Raw genomic sequence first — 22500 nt, forward strand, 5'->3', positions numbered from 1 at the left:
GTGACATCGTAGCTCTCAAAAACTGGATGGAGCTGTCCAGCACCAGTGTAGTGGTGAATGAAATCACTTGTGACTCACCTTCTAAGCACGCCGGTCGTCTACTGCGCTCGCTTCGTAATGAGGCTATCTGCCCTGAGCCCAGCGAGGTTCCCCCGCCACAAAATACCCCTTCTACAAGAGCCCCTATGCTAATAATCCCGAGCACCGAAGCGACCACCCTGTCTCCGTCTGTATCGTCACTGAGCTCAGTTAGCCCCACGGAATCCCGAATCCACACCCCCGAGTTACATCCCGAGGTCCCGCTGTCCGTCCTGATTCTGGGGCTTCTCGTAGTTTTCATCTTGTCCGTCTGTTTTGGGGCGGGCCTGTTTGTTTTCGTTCTGAAACGGCGTAAAGGAGTAGAACACGTCCCCACAGGTGCCAACAACTTAGATCTCAACTCTTTCCAAGTGCAATATGGCTCCTACAACCCGGAGCCAACCCAAGATAAAACCTCCGAAAGCCACGTTTACAACTACATCCCCCCACCTGTGGGCTCCATGTGCCAAAACCCCATCTACATGCAAAAGGACGGCGAACAGGTGGCGTATTACCGCAACCTGAAAGAGCTCAGCTTTGGGCCCTTGGATGTGAAGAAGGACGATGTCCTCACCCGCAGCCCAGGGGCCTACACCATCAGCACAATGGATTTTATGGATAAATCTCCAACTTCATGTGGCTTGACCACCCCGGAGCCTCCGGAGATGTTGTATCAAAACTTAGGGGAGAGGCCCAACAAGGAGCTCCCCACCGCTGCAGGTGTCCCTCCTTTTCATTACAACTTTTGCACTTTACCTAAGAGACCTTGCATCGTGCCCCCGTATGAGGCCACTACAACCCGGCGACATGTCACCAACCAGGACAAGTTGACCAAAACCGCGTTGTACGGGACCCCCAGGAAATACTACAGGGCCGAACAGCCTTCCAAAAACAATGAGCACCCACTTCTGCTCCCTGGGAAACTAAAAACAGAACCAGACTACCTGGAAGTTCTGGAGAAACAGACTGCGATGAGCCAATTGTAAGATAGCGACAACACCTCTCATCCACCCACAGGTTCTGTGCAGCATTCATTATAATCATGCAGTTACAATTATAATAGCCTTCTATATATATATAAATATATCTTATCTGTGTTCAATCCTTCATGATTGACTGGAAGCCTTTGATGATAATTTTTTTCTCTCCCTTCTTTCCGTTTTCTTTTCAAATGTATAAAAGGAGTGTAAGAAGTATATTATAATGCAGCTTTATTTTTCCTCCCAGAAGTTATAAATTATTTCTTCTTCTTTTTTTTCTTGAGAAATGAAATTCCAAAAGACTTTGATGACTACAGGTAGATAATGGGCAGGACTGTGTACAAATATGGTTTTGTGCTATTAAAAAATATATATATTATATTTTCCCTGTGAGAAAAAAAAAGTATGAAATAATTATTCTTTGTAAAAGAGGAACAGCTACAGATTGACATTCCTGTACATATTTAGCGTTCACAGATAAATGGTGAGTGTTACATCAGAAGAGAAAACTATTTCATAATGCAACGGGCGGCAAAATAGTAGAACAACTCCAGAAAGTGCCTTTGCACTCAACTATTTTATCAACAATGTTCTCTGCTAAATGGAAATGTTCCTTTTTTGAAAGTGCTGTATTTAAAACAAAACCAACAAACAACAAAAAAAGAACTTTATGTCTAATAGACGACTTATTCGTCCGTCAAAAAAAAAACAACAACTTGACACTTGGGTGTGTTACAGTGTGTGAGTTCCTTACAGGGGGGTGTTATTTTGCTTTTGGATATGAAGTGTCTTTGGAGATGTACAACTTACAAAGATTATTGTATGCTGTTGGGGAGCAATACAGCGCGGCGAAACTGCGCCATTAAACTTTCACTGAAGCACTTTGTCAGGATCCTGAGCTTGAACTACATTCTGTTTCAACTGAGTGTGATTATTTGTCAGTATGTGGTACTTTGTGTGTGTGTGTGTGTGTGTGTGTGTGTGTGTGTGTGTGTGTGTGTGTGTGTGTGTGTGTGTGTGTGTGTGTGTGTGTGTGTGACTGATGAAGAAGACCTCTTCGGCTTCCTCTAATCTGACTGACAGCCTTGGATTCCTTGGGGTTTTTTGCGTTTCAAGTCTTTCTCCCAATTCCTTCTCCTGCCTCCAACATTTCCACTCCACCGGTCTGATGGTGCACAGACGATGCTAATGTCTGATGTCAATATTCCCTCCAGCAGGGACAAGGATGTGTCAAAACACTGTTGAGTGCCGGCTAAAAAATTACTGCTTGGCCTGGAGAGGTTGGTAGATTGAAAAAATGTGCAACCGCTGCTCTTCAGCATTGTAGTCTTGAAGAGAACAATCGTCATTAGTGGAGCAATTAACAGCGGTGAATCGGTCCTCGTGGATAAGCAGTAAAGAAAAAGGGTTGTGTGCAGATTGGAGTATTGACTCTGCTAGACTCCATTTCTCACCACATTCCTCCACATCCTGCTGCTGGAATCAGACAGTCTAACAATCAGCAGCCATGGAAGTGCAGGAAAAGAATGTGCACTCCGCTGGCCGTCACCTCCACTCCGTCGCCCTTTATGTACGCGTTATCATCCCCCTGTGCATTTATAGGCCTGTTGTCCTCTCTGTCCCGGCCGTGTGACACGGATGAACTGTGCTAGCCGCTCTAATGCTAATTCTGTTTTCCGTCCTTCCCCTCTCGTTGACATTGGCTCTTTGTATCCCCTGTGAATGGGCTCCCGAAGGCCAGATTCTTCTCTTCCCCCGTTTTCCCTCTTTTGTACGTCCCCACTGCGCCGCCCTCCTCCTCCACCACCTCCTCTGTCTTTTGTCTTCATGCCCCCCCCCCCCCTGCTGGATCTCTGCTGGCTATTGTGTAGCTGTCCGAGGTGCTGAAATGTTGCAGGGCCTCATTCCAATCTGCCAGCTCGGACTCGCTGTGGAAGGAGACGGGCGGGTTTTTACTGGGTCGACAGTTTGTGATGCTGGAGATTTTAAATCGAGAAATGAGTTTGTAATTTTCGGGGTTCTGAGAGTGTGAGCGAATATCTGCAGATGTTGCAGCAAGTTCCAACTCCTTTCTGGAGCTTTCTAACCTTCTGGAAGGCCACAGTTGATTAAATAATCTCATCCATGTCACTAAATGTTTATGACATGGTTGTTTTCACTCATGAGATCGCTGAAATCTGGAAAACGATGCCCTCGCTGAAATAAAGCTCAATGTGGCAAGAAACGGCAGTGGTCACATGATCAAACCAGGATCTAAACCGCTCAGCAGTGTCACCTGATTATATGGAAACATACAGAACAACAGGAGAACTTATACTATATATATATATATATATACTATATATAGAATACTATATTCTCAATGCAACAAGTTGTGTTGCTATGGTGATTTTGATGTGTTGAAGGAAAGACTCGTGTATTGTTGTCCAAATGAGGCTGATCAGTTTTTATATTCTAAACGCTGCTGTCAGATCGCTGCAATATTGAAATTTAATAAAGGATGACAAAAATTTACAGAAACTCATAGCTTTTGTCGAAACTGCGGCCATCTGGAAGAAATTTGCAAATAATATTTATAATATTATTCTAACAAATATTATAGTTGGATGGTGGTAATATGAATACATATTTATGAAGAAATTCACACAAAAAAACGTTCAAAATCTGTTTCATTCTGATTATTTATGTACATTTAGACATAAAATGTTACTGAAATTAAAACATTTCTTAATTGTTTGTACAAATATGAACAATTTTTTATTGATTTAATATCTTTAAGTCATAATGAAGTCATGATCTGCACAGATCCAGTGGATTCTTTCTTGATGGATCATTGAATCAGTGAACTTCTGCTCCAGTCAAAAAGTCTCAGGTCATGTTTTTGTCAAATATTCCAGTCACATTCCTTTTCGCTGTTGTTGCTGTTGGTGCTCATGAAACACCTCATTCACTCCATGTCCTGATATTTCCTCTATGACCCCCCGTCTTTCTTCATTTCTCTGTGTCTGCACCCCGTTAGCGCCCCGTAACTTTTGTCAGCAGCCGTGTTGAGAAGGTTTTGTGGTTTTTGGTGCAAAGGCTTGTGGGGGAGATGCTTCGGTAAGCAAAGCTGTGAACGCGGCCATGTGGGCTCGCTTTTTAACAAGCATCGCCATCTCAGCTGCTGTGTGAATGAGGGGGGGGGGGGGTGTAAAGAGAGAGAGGGGGAGGGGGTCAGGCAAGATGAATGGAGTGAGAGAGAGAGTTGTCCATTCCTCTCCTCTGAAAATGGAGTGATTTTCCTTCCTTGGGTACAAAAGGTCCTCTGTGTGTTTTTAGTGGCAGTGGAGGAAAGAGAAGCGTCTCTCTCTCTCTCTCTCTCTCTCTCTCTCTCTCTCTCTCTCTCTCTCTCTCTCTCTCTCTCTCTCTCTCACACACACACACACACACACACACACACACACACACTCAGACACACACACACTCACACACACACAACCACACAGAAGGGAGGGTTTTGACATGTGCAGCCTTGCAAACCAATGAGGAAGCTTTTTCCCAGAACACTCCTCTCTTATCTCACAGCTCTGGGACTCTTGTGTGTTCATGTGTGTGTGTTCATGTGTGTGTGTGTGTGTGTGTGTGTGTGTGTGTGTGTGTGTGTGTGTGTGTGTGTGTGTGTGTGTGTGTGTGTGTGTGTGTGTGTGTGTGTGTGTGTGTGTGACTGAATGGATGAGTATCGGACTGAGTGAATATCTCCATGCGCCGTCATAGTGTACGCGTCAACCTGTGTGTAGCGGTGCTCTCCTTCATAAGATTGCGACGTATAAATAGGTTCTTCATGAGCATTGCTCTCTCACCCCCAACCCCCCCTCCTCACCCCTTCCCTCACTTTGTCTCCCCTCTTTGTGGTCCCTCTCTCAAGGATATAATAGAGCACTATGAATTGGTATTCCTCCAGTGTGGAGAAGCGATACAGAGATGACTTTGAAGCATAAGGGCCCTCACTTTGAGTTGATTTATAATATGCATTTCCAGGGCCCTTTCTGTTTTACTGTCTATGTGTGTGTGTGTGTGTGTGTGTGTGTGTGTGTGTGTGTGTGTGTGTGTGTGTGTGTGTGTGTGTGTGTGTGTAGTCAATGCATCTGTTTTCCTGGACTCGTTTTCAATCATGTCGGACTCATTCTGAGCCGTCACTGGTTATTCTGGGTTGTGTTTAATCGGAGTGGCTGTGAGAAGCGTTTTTGTGTGACAGCAGTGGTTTTATTTAGTTTTGGTACCAACATGGTGTCTTATTTAATGAGCTTATAGAGGACAGAAACGTGGATCCAATGGATCCACTTTAGTCTTGGTTGTTTCAGGCATCAGGATCACATTTGTCTTACTGGCTCTGATTTTATGTTTTATTAAATATGAAATTATTTAAGTGTTAAAGCTGGTAGTCCATTGATGGCAGCATTGGGTTTATCATAGTCAAAAATGAGCTGTGGGCACCTTTTGGGCTCAAGTTTTAATCCAAACCAGTTGGTTGGATGTTTTATAGGAGGTAAACGTAAAACCGGCTCAAGGACCTGGTAGGAACCCCGTTAATGTTGGTGAGGATCTCCATAGAGGAGAACACTGCAATAGATTCGTTGTGTTTTACAATGTATTCCCTAAGTACACCAGTGTTCCTGAAACACTGTGTGGGGGTGTGGCAGGGGTCAAACAAGTTAGATTGTTTCTCAGAAACTTTACAACACAATCAATGGTTTGGAATGATAAAATAATGATTTGTTGAAAAGAGTTAAAGGCTTTATAATACTAGACAAAAAAAGACAAAATAAGACATAACATGAATTCTGCACCAAAACAAATCTAAATTGCTCACGGTAGCGTTTGGTACCGGACCACTTCCCAGAGGACCTCAACCCTTCAGATATCTGGAGAGATGATTTGGGAACACGATGAGTTATGAGACTCTGGGGCATCAGCGTTTAATCCTGATTTGCCTTTAAATTCTGACATTAGGTTTGTTAGTCGCTCAGTGGAACCCATTACATTCTGGACCGGATCCAGATAGATGGGAGGGGCCATGAATTTTAGCTCCTTGGCACAGATGAACGCTCCGCTGAGAGCCCTTCCAGTTAAACCCTGTAATTTATTTTTTTGTGGGATCAATGTCTTTTCTGCTTTATAAACTTTACTCAACTTTAGACGATGCTGGATTCCCATCTATGGAGAGTGGACAGACTGGAATTCTCCCTGTTTGCATGTCAGTGACTACATTAACATGGTGCTGCATTTGAAGAACACATTAAGTCAAAGTCAAGTCAAAGTCAGCTTTATTGTCATGTGTACCATATGTGTACCACATACAGCACAGAGGAAATTGCAGTCCTCTCTGACCCACAGTAAACAGGCAGTACAACAGGCAGTACAACACAGGCAATACAACACAGGCAGTACAACAGGTAGTACAACACAGGTAGTACAACAGACAGTACAACACAGGTAGTACAACAGGCAGTAAAACACAGGCAGTGCAACAGACAGTACAACAGACAGTACAACAGACAGTACAACACAGGTAGTACAACAGGCAGTAAAACACAGGCAGTACAACAGACAGTACAACACAGGTAGTACAACAGACAGTACAACAGACAGTACAACACAGGTAGTACAACAGACAGTACAACAGACAGTACAACACAGGTAGTACAACAGACAGTACAACAGACAGTACAACACAGGTAGTACAACAGACAGTACAACAGACAGTACAACAGACAGTACAACACAGGTAGTACAACAGACAGTACAACACAGGTAGTACAACAGACAGTACAACAGACAGTACAACAGACAGTACAACAGACAGTACAACACAGGCACCGGTTTTTGTCCCATTTGAGAGAAGTTATGAACGCCTCACTTCTAAATGCTACATTGGTGGCAGCAGTGGGAGCTGCTTTTGGTATTATGGGATGCATCTATTCGTATCTGACTACGTAGCGCGTCGCTGAAGGCCAAGGTGTGAAATGGCGCTACGTGACTGGAATGCCTGCAGCTCGTCTGTTTGATGTAATCAGATATTCATCCATCAGAACCAAATGCTCAGCAAGGAGTGTGACATTTCTGTCAAATATTTACAGTTGGAAGGAGGAATAACGGCATAAATAGTGTGTGGTCTGAGCACCATCAACAGATGCTAAGGTGGGGGGGGTGTCGGCACCAGCCAGTCTGGATAATTCAGGGGAGGAAACACACAGCAGACGGTGACGCCGCCACACTTAACCAACCAGAGATGGTTCTGTAGCTGGTCTGGATGGAAGCGTACTGCAGTGGATACATGTCATTAAAATAGAATTAACTCCTTTGTGTGTGATTACAGACTCTGTTTAGATATTAACGCTCCTGCTTGATTTTATTATTGATTTGCAGTCTGTTGTCTACAAGCAGTTGTTAGCTGCTATGTTGTTTTCTCCCTGTTGTCTAACCAGATAATTATGAACGTTAAGATGGTAGAATCAAACCCCACTAATCACTGTTTTCCATTTTAACACCACTAGTCGGTGCTTAAAATAAATCAATAACCTCATGTCGACATGTTTTTTTTGTTATTCTTTGTTAATGGACGTCTGGAAAGATTCGTCAGTTTTAGGAAGAATTTTAATTGTTGTTGTTGTGAATGGAAACATGAAGAAAACCCACACAGCCGTGGATATGTTCATGATTTTGACATAACACATTTTTTTATATCTAGTATTATAAACTCTGTTGTCGTACAGACTCACTCCTTTCAGGAAGCCCGAGAGATGCTAACACTCACAAAAAAACAACAAAAAACTCTCTATGACAATATTGTGAAAGCAGTTTGGATCAGTTTAGGTAAATATTTGACTGACTTTGCTTAAAGCTCTCAGTTTTGGATAAAACCAGTGGATTATGTTACATAAATTATACAATTTATATTACGTGAAGCTAATGATGCTATATAAATTAGTTGGCTTAAATCAAAATGAGACATAGTTGGTTGTCGCCCTGTGTTTACTGTCACATGACTCCCTGTCTGGGTCTCATGGTGTCGTGGAGGGGCCGACCCAGTGGGGGCGATGAAAGGTTTTTATTGGCTGAGCTGGTCCTGCTTTTACAAATTTGACTTGGAGCTTCTGTAACTTCAAGATGGAGGCAGAGGTCTGTCCTTCATCACACCCATCCATCTATCCATCCATCCATCCATCCATCCATCCATCCACCCATCCATCCATCCATCCATCCACCCATCCATCCATGGGGATCTCTGGGGGTAACACTACAGCACATGGAATGTTCCCATGTACTTCTGAGGAAGCCTCAAACCCTGATGAAGAAGAATAAACGTGGCTCAGATGTTGTAAATACATCATTAACCTCAGTATTAAATAAATGTTTTAATGAATGGAGGCCAAATCATTTTCCAGTATATTGAGCAGTATATATGGAACATTACGTTTTAGTTCCTCTACTGGAGGTGAGGGTACCCTAGAGTGTACTTCACGTTCAAGGGGGCACTATATTTCCATACTGGGGCTCTCAAAAGGCAATTGCCCCTTCCTCAACCCAGAACTAGTCCATACTGTATAGAATCGTTCTAATTTGAACATTTTGTCTGGCTGTACTGTATTTAACATCAGATTACTGGGATCATTGAATCGTATTGTCCTGCTGGCATTGATCCCTCCAGCAGCACGTCAGCCAGCCGACAGGATGTTGGAGCGATATCAGCCAGCAGAGCGGTCAATCAGCTCCTCTTTGTTCCTGCTATCTTCAGGTACTGATGTCAGGTATATGACACTGCCTGTGGCGCCTGATATCCGCCGCGATAAGAGAGAGGCAGCTCATCTGTGTAAAGGGTTGGATGTCAGAGGTGCTTCGAGCAGTCGTCCGGATCGTGTTGCAGCCTGGTCTCCGGTCTCCGTTTGCCCGAGGTGTGTTAAGTGATTGTCTTGTGACTGGATCCTGCAGAGGAACTGCATTTTTAATTTGATTTTTAACGCTCTGCATATGAAACAGCGTGATCAGATCATTCACGGATCAACCCAATGTTTTAGACAGCTGTGATGGAATCTGCTCGTCTGTTAACAACTCAGTTGCCCTTTTAGAAATCAAGATGTTTCATGAAGAAACGGACTCATTAGGGTTGAAGCACTGAGATGCTGTATCACACAGATTGAGGCTCTTGTACTTTCCCCTATCAGTCACTGGTGTTGTGTGTCAGCAATGAGGTAACTGATTGTATTTCTCTGGGCATCGGGTAGAGGATGTTGTCCTACAAGATGAGTCTGATGACATGTTTAGGATTTCATTTGGTTTGTTTGGGTCATAAAATGTCTGTATTTGATTAATTCATGTGACGGATATTTTCCTCATTCTTCAGTCTTGTAACATGGTGATGACGCTGGACAGTGCTTATGTTAGCCAAAGCCAGAGAACAGTTTCCCATACATGAAGTCATGGATTAATTATTCATCCTCATCCAGTAGCAGCAAATAACTTTCTAGTTTTTTTCCTAGATAAAATGGAAAAAAAAAGGAAAAATAGAGAGGACTTCACACAGTTTATGCCAGGTTGCACACTAATGCTTTTTAGCTAAGAGGCTGCACTGAATATTTAATCTTTAAAGATGTAAATCATACTTTATTAAGTCACCTTGGGATGTAGGTTTGTTTGGAGATTTGGATTACAGTGTACGTTTTGTCAGGCTATTTTTTATTTTTTTTTATTTTTTTATTTTGACATTGCAAATCAATTCCTCCTCACTTCATTAAGGGGATCTTACAAAAATGGGCCAGAGCCAGATACGAATAAGATGACTTCAATGAGTTTTTTGTAATTTGAAGAACTTAAGGAAAAATACTAAGTTGACTATACCTGCCCTTCAACTCTCATCTTCAAGTGGACATACTTTCTGTAGTTTTTCCAAATGAGTTGAACATTTTAATTTTCATTATGTCTCTAATATATTTAAATAAATTGTCACAATAAACATTGACAGTGTATGGCTGTCTTTAGTCATATCAGCAGTCATATTTACCAGTTTTCACTTTTTCCATCAAATCTGAAGAACAGATCTTACATGTACTTGAGAGGAACCTTTAGATACTTGGACAATTTTAAGCACTTCATTTATTTCTTAAGAAAGTACAGATTTTGTTAAATAATAGCAGCGTTAGTTTGTTCCATAAGGGGATCCGGGGCCACAGGATCACAGCTGAGGGTCCCTCAGAGGTGATCAGTTCCCTGACAGACTTTATACCTCTTCTTATTTACTTGTGCTGCTTATTTTAGGAGCTTTGGCCTTTCTCTGTCTTTTGTTCTTGTTTTATTGAGATTTTTCCTTAATAAGATCACTACTTTTTAAACAATTTTAGCACAGATGTCTACCATTCCTCAATTTAACATCTTTTTTACTCATCTCTGCTGCTAGACAACCGTACTAAAACCCCTCATCTGTATAGAATTACCACCTGTAATGCTACAGAGATGGGCCTTTACAAAGACATCATTATGCAGTTCACTTTCCACTGAAAAAGGCCTTTATGTTCTCTTTATGATTTGACTTCATTTTCATGATTTGAACCAACGTTCCAGAAATGATAATGCATTATTGATCTCCTAGAGGAAAAAACACAATTACAGCTGAACAAGGAGAAGAAGACTTTATTTATCCTCTTGGGGAAATTATCAGTCATGGTTAGTATGTGTTTTTTTTAAACATGCATATACGTTTGTACAGGCCCCCGAAACACACACACACACACACACACACACACACACACACACACACACACACACACACACACACACACACACACACACACACACACACACACACACACACACAAGGTACCTGTAGGCAAAGTATATACGATGGGAGGCAAAGTAACAGGCAGCTCCTTCGTTGAGTAGCTTATGGGGGGTGATGCCTTGCTCAGGGGCACCAAAACATTGTAGGTCCACCTACAATGTTTTGGTTCACAACGACTCCTGGTCTCCAGTCCAAGACTTAGTGGACTGAGCTACTGACATTTTCTTACAGGCCTTGTCAAACAGACTGAGCTGCCCCGCCCCTAAATCAAGGAGAGGAAGAAACCAAATGTGGAGAACATTACAAAGGACTAAGAGGTAATAATAGTACCTCAACGGTTTGAACTAACCGTGTATGTTGGTATTCATTAAAACCATTGTATGAGGGGAATAGTTGTTCTAGTAGAGGTTTACTGACCCACTGATCTACCGTGGCAGTAATTCAAGATAACCCTCAGGTCTCAAATGCTGAATGTATGCCACATAAACTGCCTCCACTTTGACCGTCTACATCCATTACTTCTCTATGTTGGCTGCAGTACATTCTTTAGAAATAGTGCAGCTTCAGAATCAGTGAAAATCTCAGTTTTTCTACCTGGACAGAGGTGATAAACAGCTGATGGGATTAGAGCTCTTTCCATCACCAATGTAGGGTTTGTGTCGAGGTCAGAGGAGCCTGACCGGGAGCCGCTTCCTGTGACAGGAGGATGTGGAGAGAGGAGAATCAATTACAGAGAAAGGCTGAGGGAGGAAAGAAAGAAAAGGTGAACTCGAGCCGAACAGCGGAAGCCAGGACAAGCAAGAGAAAAGACTGAGAAGCGAATCGATTGACTTGGTTCAATAGGCTCATTGGATGTGGTTTTACTTAGAAGAAATCATATGTGTGTGTTGGAATGTGTGTGTACCGCTCAGCTTTGTTACAAGTTCGTATGGGCATGAATTGAAGTGTCTGCTGCGGTGCCCAACAGCTGCAGATTTCTTGATCTGATCTCTCTTGGTCAAATGGGATTTCCTTCAATTTTATGGTTAACCAAAGGTAGTAGCATGGGTCTTCTGTACCGCCCAGGGGTGAGAGGGGAAGAGAGAGGTGGAGGTGGGTGAGCCAGCGAAAGACGAAAAGATGAGAGACAGAGAGAAAGAAATTAAGGACAAGCGAGCGCACCCTGAGGCCCGTTCACTCATTCAGAATTCATTTCCTCTAATGGAGCTGCCTCCCTCTAATTCACAGCAAAATCAATGCAGATCCACACTAAGTCTTACCGTTGAGTTGCTGCTGACTGAAACACTATTTACGCACAAATCACGTCAATTTTTAATCTAGCATAATCCATATCTGTGACTCTGGCTACTCACAGGTTGTCTTCATCTTTAGCTGGGGGGAGGACCACAGGTCGCTTGGTGTCCGCTAGTTGTTGGTCTTTAAATGAAGTGGTTATTTAGTAATGATGACCAATAACAGAAGGTTGTCCAGTGAGTTTGGGATGAATATCCATATACTTACTAATATTTGGCCACAGAATTAAAATATTTAATTAAAGTATTTGTCTTTGTTTTATAAATTCATAGTTTGGTGCTGATGATACTTGGACGTCCCCACTAAATGGATTGTATGAGATCCAAGATGAGTCCTTGTGAAATCTGCCGTTAAAATTGGCTAAAATCATAAATATTAATGATGTAGATTGACCAGAGATCAGTTCACAAAGTTTTTTAACCATCAAACTAATATTGAACCCAATTTGATTCCAGATTCTGGGGTCAGGTTGGGATCAAAACCAAATAAAAAATTATTGGATTTAGTTAAACTGAACATTGAATTAGCTATTTTCTATGTAACAGCAATGATTAAATAATAATAATAATAATAATAATAATAAAAATCCATCCAGCAGTTTCTGTACAATCCTGTTCCAAACCAGCAACATGGATTAAAAAAAAAAAACACTTGGCAGGATTAAAGTTCATTCCATAGGACATTATCTTCAGCCACATTTATTGGCCATGGGGTTGTTTAGATGATCTGATGGAGCCTGATGATAACAACTGGACTTTGTGCTAAGAATGTTTTGTACAGCATACAATACACCTGCTTTTCTGTAGGATTCCATAATGACCAGATGCACCTTGGGTATCCCTCTGATGAACTCATAAGAAGTTTCTTCCATCCAGTTGAATGTGACGCAGCGACACTTTGAATAAGTTTCCCCGTCCGTCCTGTAGTGTCATTATTCTCCTTAGAGGTTCAGGTGTGAATTACTGTAGAGACGTCTGACTTCTCTTGAACAGAGTGGAACCAAATGTTGTTTCACTTGTGGTGCTCAAAGCAAAAATCTACATTTAGAGAGCTTATCATCAGCGTCTCATTCCAGAACTGTGTACATAGTTTCATTGTGGAACTCCTCTCAATCAAACTATTCTGTCTCCCTATTGGAAGAAAGCATCTACCCACTGACCAGAGGTTTGTGCTCCTGATTGCCCGCTGAAGCTGTAATGCTAACTAGCTCAACGAGCTAGCCCTTCACCAACCATTAGCAGCTGATTCTACCTCCAGGGTGATATGGAAAGAATATTGATCCTATGAGATACTGCTGAATTCTAAACATTACTTGTGGAGTGGGAAGTGTGTTGAGTTGAGTTTCTTTTTATGTATTTTTTGGTGTTTTCAGACCCATAAACAAGTTGCCACCTATTTCTCCTATGGTGAACGTGAGGAAGATGCCTCCACAGACGACAGCTCCAAAGATCTGCAACTTAAAGTAAAGCAGTGGAGACAGACAGTCCATGTCTGCTGTCTGGCAACATTACCAGAAGGACACAGTTAGTTGATATCACCCAATGTTATTACCTAGCATAGCTCTTGCCCCAAAACTCAATGAGTATGTTTAACGAAGGGTTAAGGTAGGCTGGGCAGGCCGAGTCTCACTGCTGTGACCTATTCAGACGCAGCTTTCAAAGGAAGCGGCTCCTGCATTGGGGCACAGCTTGTTCCGTTTGGGGTCATCCTTCTCCATGTCAGCTTATCTTCTGTATCCTCCTCTCTAACACCAACTGTCTTCATGTCTTCCTCACCACATCCATCTCCTCTTTGGTCTTCCTCTTGCCCTCTTGTCTGGTAGCCCTATCAACACATTTTTACCAACATCCTCACCATCTCTCCTCTGGATGTGTCCAAACCATCAGAGTCTGCGCTCTCTGACTTTGTCAGCATGTCACCTTAGCTGTTCCTCTGATCATTTCTGATCCTATTCAACCTCAACATCTTGGACATGGCTTGTATTCAAGGAAAAAAAAATATGTGGAAAAAGTGGACATAGAAAGTAAAACCTCAAACAATTCCAAGGCTCATATAGCTTGACTTTTTCCCCAATGTTTTACATCCAAAAAATCACAATAACCAACCTGAAGTCTTTGAACTAAAACATTATATAATAAATTCAAGGGATTTCACCACAACATTTAGATACTACATCGACTTTGAGAAAATGTCAGGGACTTTGTTTTAGCCGAGGGTTAACAGAACAGAATGATGAAAGACAACGGGACGAGAGGAAGGGTAATTCACAAAGGACAATCACTGTTACGGTACCATTGCAACACTGAAAGACACAAAGGAAACAGAGGAAGTACAACAATGAACGACTGGAGAAACTGAGGAAAAACTGTAATTAACAATCATCAGATATTAGAATACCAAAAGGGAACACAGTCAGCAAACATGAAACACAGAAGGAAAGGAAGAAGACATTAATGAAGCAATAATGTGAAAAAATGATGAAAGAAAGAAAGAAAGAAAGAAGCAGACAAACTCAAGCACTCTAGACCCCAGTGTTTTAATGTCTTCAGGCAAAACAGAGACATTAAAAAGCTCGACTTTACTGTGAGTGACAAGTGCCTTTAGAAAATAATGTTCATGATGAGATTGAGATGAAAGAGGAACAGATGGAGGAAAGGAAGAGAAAACGCTTTGAACGTAGAGCAGAGTTCAAACTCTCATGAGATTCTTCAACGTACTTTGCAAACAATAAAAACATTTAGCTGTTTTTTGTATTTTCTAGCACACTGTGAAACAGTAAAATCCTGTGAGAGCTCTGGGGCTCTGAACCCATCGTCTGCATGCCCCTCCAGCTCAGACGGCCGCATCGCTGGAGCACATCCGGAGCGTCAGGAGTGATTTTACTGACGGATAAAGGGTGAAAGAATGAGTGCCTGACTCAGATGATTGTTTTCTCACTCTTCCTCTCCCACTTAACACTCACGCTCCAACATACTCCCACGGAGGGAAGGTCCGAGGAAGGACTGATTGATCCGTTGAGTCGTTTCACACATTATCTGCTCCAGGTTGATTGGTGATCTCTTCTCTGTGACGTGGTTTCCGTTCTATTTGACCATTTCTAACAGCAGACATTAGTATTGATCCAGCAAAGCGGAAATGAGACTGATGAACAAAAGATGGAACTGTTAGGTAAACTGTGTTTTTAGATGCTATGAGGGAAGATGCTATAAAAAGCTATGAACCAAATCATGACCGGTTGATTGAAGTGTTTTGTAGACCTGAGGAGCATTTTTACAGTAAAGTTCATTCTTTACTGTAACCATAGTAACCCTGCAGTAAATGTGCGTATGGCTGCAAATTGTGGATCATTATAATAATGTCCGAAAGAGTTGTTTACAGAATTCAGATTGACCAAATTACAGCAGAATGTTTTTTGTGTTGTACAGTAGGCCATTATAACAAATTCTATTAATAAACTATAAATAAATAATAATAAACAAACTTTATTTTATTATTTACAGTAATTTAAATGTTTCTGAACCCCCCCATACTGGTATTAAACCACCTTCTATCTGAATTACCTTTAAAACACTCTGATAGACTGTTTAAAGCACACCTGTGTCTCACCTCAGCTGGAGACTCACAGAACCTAGCGCACTTCCGGATGCCTTCAGCCAATAGAATACGCGCACGGTATCACATGACTGCCTACCAAAGAATGCGCGGATGGGCTAAGAAAACAAAAAGAAGAGCTGGTTTACTAACCACGGTTATTGTAGTTATGGTAGTTAGGCATGTTGGGCAACAGTGTAACTTGGGTAAACATATCTCATAATTTTCATCTTATATTATATTTTTATTTTATTTATTTATTCTAATTTCATTTTTTTTGTTTATCACTATTATTACTTCATCTCTTAGTTTTAGATTACAGTGATATTATGGTGTAATCAGATTTGTACTGGTCACACGCCCATGGAAGAGCCCCTTTTAGGTCAGGTGTTGCGTTCCGAGGATCACGGAACGCGACGCACTTCCGGATGCCGTCATCCAATAGAATGTACGGTATCACGATGCACGAATGCACGAGGGATTTACTGTATATAAAAAACAAATTCAGACATCAGCAAACGGATCAACGTCCCACACCGGATTTCTTGTTTTACTAAATGTCACCACACTTAACATCCTGCTATCAGACGTCCTTCAGAATCGGCTCAGAAACTCAACTGTGCTCCATTAACACTACTCTGTGCTGCATTTCATCTACCCCATGGTCTTTGTTTCCGTTCACACGGCTCCAAAAACTCTCATTTTCACGGCGGCGCGCTCACACTTCACTGAGGCGGGTGTCACAATCGTTCAAAGAGATATTTTACATGCAGATCTTGAATTCAGTCTGAGTCCATTTGGCCTCAGATTGGATGTTTTTCGCTCTGTCGGAAAACAATCCCAAGATGCATGTTGATGCATATTCTGATGAATATTGTAATTCCAGGCAGACAAAGGGCAAAAGTAAAAAGGAGGGAGGAAAGCTGAAGAGGGAAGATTGATTATAGAGGTGGAACGAGTGTTTCTGCTTATTTCTCCCCAACTCTGCTTCAAGTCCATCAAAGTATTTCTCCGTCTCATTTCCTCTGAATAACCCGCCGTCTTTAGGACTTTTCATGTATTTTCAACTGTACGTAATGACTGAACAAGGAGAGAAGAGACAGGAGAGAGATGCTGGATGGTTACACTGTTTTCTATTTCCTCTCACCGCTCAGCTGAACTCTATTTGGATTCTATCATCAAATCTCACCGTTTAATTTCCTTCCTAATTAGCTGCCTTTCATGCCTGGAGAATGTGCAGTCTGCTGCCCAGGCTAGCTGCCGCAGTCTGCTGAAATGCCAGAGCTCAGATTGTGTGTGTGTGTGTGTGTGTGTGTGTGTGTGTGTGTGTGTGTGTGTGTGTGTGTGTGTGTGTGTGTGTGTGTCAGTGCTGAAGCATGTGTTTGTGTGTGAGAGAAACTAAATCAATAGCCAGTTATCAGATAGCTGGTTAAGATCCTTTCTCACCGAGGAGAAGCGCCGAGGCCTCTTGGAAAAACGCTCATGGCGAAGTTCATGTTTATTCACGAGCAGCCTCTCACACACACACACACACACACACACACACACACACACACACACACACACACACACACACACACACACACACACACACACACACACACACACACACACACAGATATACCGACAAGTTGGATACAGTTTTGTGATTCTGAATCAAAGGCCCCTGAGAGGCTGGAGGATCTTGCTATTTATTGCTGGCTGTGTGTGTGTGTGTGTGTGTGTGTGTGTGTGTGTGTGTGTGTGTGTGTGTGCGCGTGCGTGCGTGCGTGCGTGCGTGCGTGCGTGCGTGCGTGCGTGCGTGCGTGCGTGCAGAGATGGAGAGAGTACTTGACCCCAGTACTTGAGTAAGAATACAAATACTTCTGGTCAAAATGTACTCCTCTACAAGTAAGAGTAGCCCAGTCAATACATTACTTGAGTAAGAGTAAAAAAGTACTTGCTTTTAAATGTACTTAAGTATTCAAGAGTAAATGCTTTTAAATGTACTTAAAGTAAGAGTCAGAGTAAATCCCTATTTTTTTATCTTTGATGAATGGACGTGACTGAATTACTGTCATTACAGTGTTATATACGTATAGTACCTTGTGTCTCTTGTTTCAGAGAAACTCTTTGACACCACCTGCACTGATGTGCTGCCTGTGGAACCATCATGTTATACTGAACCAAGCCTTCCCCAACATCTATAAAAATACCACAATATTTGTCTCCCCCAGACTGTCTGTCTCCCCCCACCTGTCTGTCTGTCTGTCTGTCTGTCTGTCTGTCTGTCTGTCTCCCCCCCAATCTGTCTGTCTCCCCCCCAATCTGTGTGTCTCCCCCTGCCCCCCCGTCTGTGTGGCCCTGTGTCCTCCAGTCTGTCAGTCTGTAGTTCTGTAAAATGAAGTGACCAGAGGTCTCTAGGTGTGACTTTTGTCAGTTTTTCTTCGGCGAACACAATAAGCATTTGAAAATGTTCTTTTTCTTGTCTGAGTCTGCGTTGTCCTTTTTCACTTCTACAAACTCGAACAGATCTTTAGGATGAGGTCTTGGGTTTCCTTCCTCCGCCTCATCATGTTGATCAGATCCAACGGAGGCTTCTTCTTCCATCGCCACCGCGGTCTAGTTTTGAGCTGATTGGGTAGGGGGTGACGTATTTCTGCTTTTACGTAAATCCCAGTTGAGAATGTGTACTGTGATAGGTGTCCTTCTTTGATGAACAATGGGTGTGACCAATTGCATTTTGGGGGGGGTGGCAAAAAAACAACAACAGGCAAACCTAAAAGTAACGAGTATTCATGAGCCTTCTCAGAAATTAACTCGAGTAAGAGGAAAAATCTTTACCTCGGAAATGTATTCGAGTAAGAGTAATAAGTACGAAAGAATTCTAGTATTTGAGTTAAGTAAAAATCCTCAGAATCTGTACTTAAGTACAGTACTTAAGTAAATTTACTCCGTTACTGTCCACCCCTGTGTGTGTGTGTGTGTGTGTGTGTGTGTGTGTGTGTGTGTGTGTGTGTGTGTGTGTGTGTGTGTGTGTGTGTGTATATGTGTGTGTGTGTGTGTGTGTGTGTGTGTGTCTGTGTGTGTGTGTGTGTGTGTGTGTGTGTGTGTGTGTGTGTGTGTGTGTGTGTGTTCTGCATTAACAGCAGTGTATATAGGCATTAGCCTGTCTGTACAGCTGAGTGAATGCATGCAGTCGCATTCCTGTCTGAATAGGTTTAACAACGTGTGACAATGTGCGCTCATGTGTGTCACATCTGTTTATGCCAGAGTGTGTGTGTGTGTGTGTGTGTGTGTGTGTGTGTGTGTGTGTGTGTGTGTGTGTGTGTGTGTGTGTGTGTGTGTGTGTGTGTGTGTGTGTGTGCAGCTGAAGTGGCTGACATTTAATACTTTTGACAATGAGGCAGCACAAGCTGGTGCTGTGGGAATATTTCAAGTCAATATTTCAATACAACACCCACAATGCCCTGCAGCCAGAGACAGGAAGTGTAAACAGGAGGCGTAATAAGCGAGGGATTTTGTCAGACTGAGATATATGGAGGTTAACAAGGAGTGTGTGTGCACCTCTGTAAGCGTGTGTGTGTGTGTGTGTGTGTGTGTGCGTGTGTGCGTGTGTGTGTGTAGACAGCGTTCCTGAATGCTTTTATTTTTGTCTCTTCTGTCCTCAGCTGCATGTTCTCCTGGACAGGGTGGTGGTGGTGGTGGTGGTGGGGGGGGATCAGGGACTGCTGTAGGGTAGGAGTCCACAAATAAAGCCTCTTTGAGATCTAATGCAGCAGAAGAACGAACGGAGCCATCACACGTGGTTGTGATGGTTTTTACGGCGTGTTGAGACGTGGACCGTGGCCCGCCTTCTGAACAATAAAGACGTCACGGCTGACGATGAGTAACAACTGGGGGAGGCAAACGGAGCCCCCCCCCACGGCCCTCAGGATTAAAATACAGCATGCAGCCACAAAGGGCGCTTGTTTAAAGCCGTGTTGTTCCCAAAAAACAATATTTATGAAAGTCTTTAATTTAGAAGAGAAGAAATGACAATTTAGACATTTGATGGAACAATTCTGAACCATCTGTCCGTCTGCCAGTCTGTCCATCTATCAGTCAGGACAATCTGGACCCAACAACCTATTTGGTTTCTGAAAACACACATCACCAATCCTCTGACGACACACAACAAGCTACATATCCCAGAGGAGAGACCCTTGACCTCTGTGCAGGTTCAGTCTAAAATCTCCAATCTTTTCCTTTTCCTTTGGGCTTTTCCCTTCAGGGGTCTCCACAGCCAATCAGTGTCCTCCATCTAGCCATGTCCTTTGAATCCTCTTCTCTCACACCAACTACCTTCATGTCCTCTTTCACTACATCCATAAACCTCCTCTTTGGTCTTCCTCTAGGCCTCCTGCCTGGCAGTTCAAAACTCAACATCCTTCTACCAATATATTCACTATCTCTCCTCTGGACATGTCCAAACCATCTCAGTCTGGCCTCTCTGACTTTATCTCCAGAACCTCTAACATGTGCTGTCCCTCTGATGTACTCATTCCTGATCCTATCCATCCTGGTCACTCCCAGAGAGAACCTCAGCATCTTCATCTCTGCTACCTCCAGCTCTGTCTCCTGTCTTTTCCTCAGGGACACTGTCTCTAGACCAAACAACATCGCTGGTCTCACCACAATGATGTTCATAAAAACACCATTTTCTACTCTATAACCCAGTTTGTTGATGAACGGGATGTAAGTAGAAGAAAGTGTAGGTTCAAGTCGTGACATGGTTCTCCTTCACATTCAGGTGTGACCAGTGGTCGTTGGCGCCACATGCCACACGTCATATTCTGAAATCTATGACCAATGGAGGGGAAGGAACATCCCAAAACACACCCAAAGGCTTCAAAACGAACAAAGCATGTAAAACATGGACAAAATGTTGTTGTTCTGTTGGAGAAATTTAGAGATATGATAAGATATTGGGGTATTTAATACACTTTTTAAATGACATTCCAACACTCAAGAACACTCAAGAAACAATAGTGTTGATTTACTCTTTGAGGTGAACTGCTTTCAGTTAATGGAGAGATCACACACTACTACATCATCAGGTTAGGATTGGATGGAGAAAGGCTGTGTCCCTGTTTCCCTCTGAGAATGCTAACCTTTGTTCATAACTTGGGCAGATGACAAACATAACAGCAGTGAAGGGAATCACAGGCGTTCCCACTCCCCCTGAGGCTGTTCCCTCAAACGGAACCACAAGAGACTAGAAAAAAACAAGCCAACCATTTTATACGTAATGCAGCGTACAAAAAAGAATAGGGATAAAGTTCGCCTCAGGGAAAGTAGTCGACAAAAAAAGCAAGAATGGATGTGTGGACGTGAATGAAAGTTGCCCCGCAGAAGATTCCATGCCATCACTGGGGGCGTCATGGAGACGACTCTCAAACCTCTGTTAATCTGACGCAATGGAAACAGACAGTAAGGTCAGTCCATAGGGAGGAGTAAATGAAACAACCCTGGTGGGTGTATCCATGAAGGTCAATTCTGGGTCATAGGTCTAGCCGCATTCTGATTGGTTGCAGCATGTTCATTGGCCTTTAACATACGGCATGACCAAGTACCTCCCAAAGTGGTAGTTAATCACTGTCCCAGAGCTGTACCGCTGACATCACGTCGCTCACACTGGGGTCACATGACTGTTACATCATCAACACCCCTTCAAATATGCATTAGGGATATTTCTATGGTGATTTACCATTATGGGGCTCTCAAACATGAAGGAGATTAAAGGGTGAGGCTCATTTTATGCTAAGCAATACTTCCATCTGGTTCCATTTAGTGAGAAATACTCTAAAAACTACTGAATAATGACTTTAAATCTACTTTGTCAACAGATAAAACCATTAAATTATTGTAGATCATAAGCAAATGAAAGTGAAATGAACAAATAATAACCAATAACTGTATGAACAAACAATAATGAAAACATAACAGGTAATATATGAGCAAACAGTACAATAATATATACTAAGATTGATGCGGACAAACATAAGATTAACAAATAATATAACAACCATAATACAGTATTATCCACACTATAAGGTACACCTTCAATGAATAGTTTATTTAAAAAGAAAATCACATATAAGGCTTTTAGGTGCTCCTTATAGTGCGGAAAATACTGTAGTCAGATGACAAACAATAATCAGATGCTCGTACATCTGGTCCCTGAACAAATGACCTCATCAATAGAGAACTGATGACCAAGACAAGAGAGGAGACAGAAGTCAATCGCAGGAAACAAACAAGAAGGAGGTCTTCAGTCATCTGCTGAGGAGTGGCTGCAGAATCAGGTCTCTATCATGAACACTTGAGAAACACCAGAAGAAGCTGCTGCAGGTAAGGAGAGGAATCTTACTTCTGTACAAAGATTAATACAGCGTTTTAGTGATTTTCTACATTAACAGAGACAACAACGAAAAAAACAAACAGGGCAGTCAGAGACTGTAACATCCTGCGACACCCCTGAATTCAACATTTTGCCCAGACCTACACATTTTGTACCTCTGGCTCCCTGAACATGTTGCTTTTTGTGTTGTGATTATATCTCATCAGGTTTCAGAGATGTGCACCTAAGAAGGTGTGAAAGTGATCCCTCGTTCTTCGTGGTTAATGCGTTCCAGGAACCACATGCGATTAACACATTTGGCGATAGAGTTTAAAGCACTTTTGTGTCTCACAAAAGTGCTAGACTCACAGAACTTCTGGATGCCG

At 42.5% G+C, this 22500-nt stretch overlaps 1 protein-coding gene across 1 annotated transcript in view; it reads left to right on the top strand.

Annotated features, from left to right (window-relative positions):
- The window catches only part of slitrk2 (SLIT and NTRK-like family, member 2), a 2906-nt gene extending 1609 nt beyond the window's left edge, over nucleotides 1-1297 (top strand). The window contains exon 1 of the mRNA XM_068325781.1: nucleotides 1-1297. This exon is cut by the window's left edge and continues 1609 nt beyond it. Coding sequence (XP_068181882.1) covers nucleotides 1-1064 — 1064 coding nt within the window. The 3' untranslated portion in view covers nucleotides 1065-1297.
- The last annotated feature ends 21203 nt before the right edge of the window (nucleotides 1298-22500 follow it).

Source organism: Antennarius striatus, chromosome 10 (genome assembly GCF_040054535.1).
Source record: "Antennarius striatus isolate MH-2024 chromosome 10, ASM4005453v1, whole genome shotgun sequence".
NCBI classification, from domain to species: Eukaryota; Metazoa; Chordata; class Actinopteri; order Lophiiformes; family Antennariidae; genus Antennarius; species Antennarius striatus.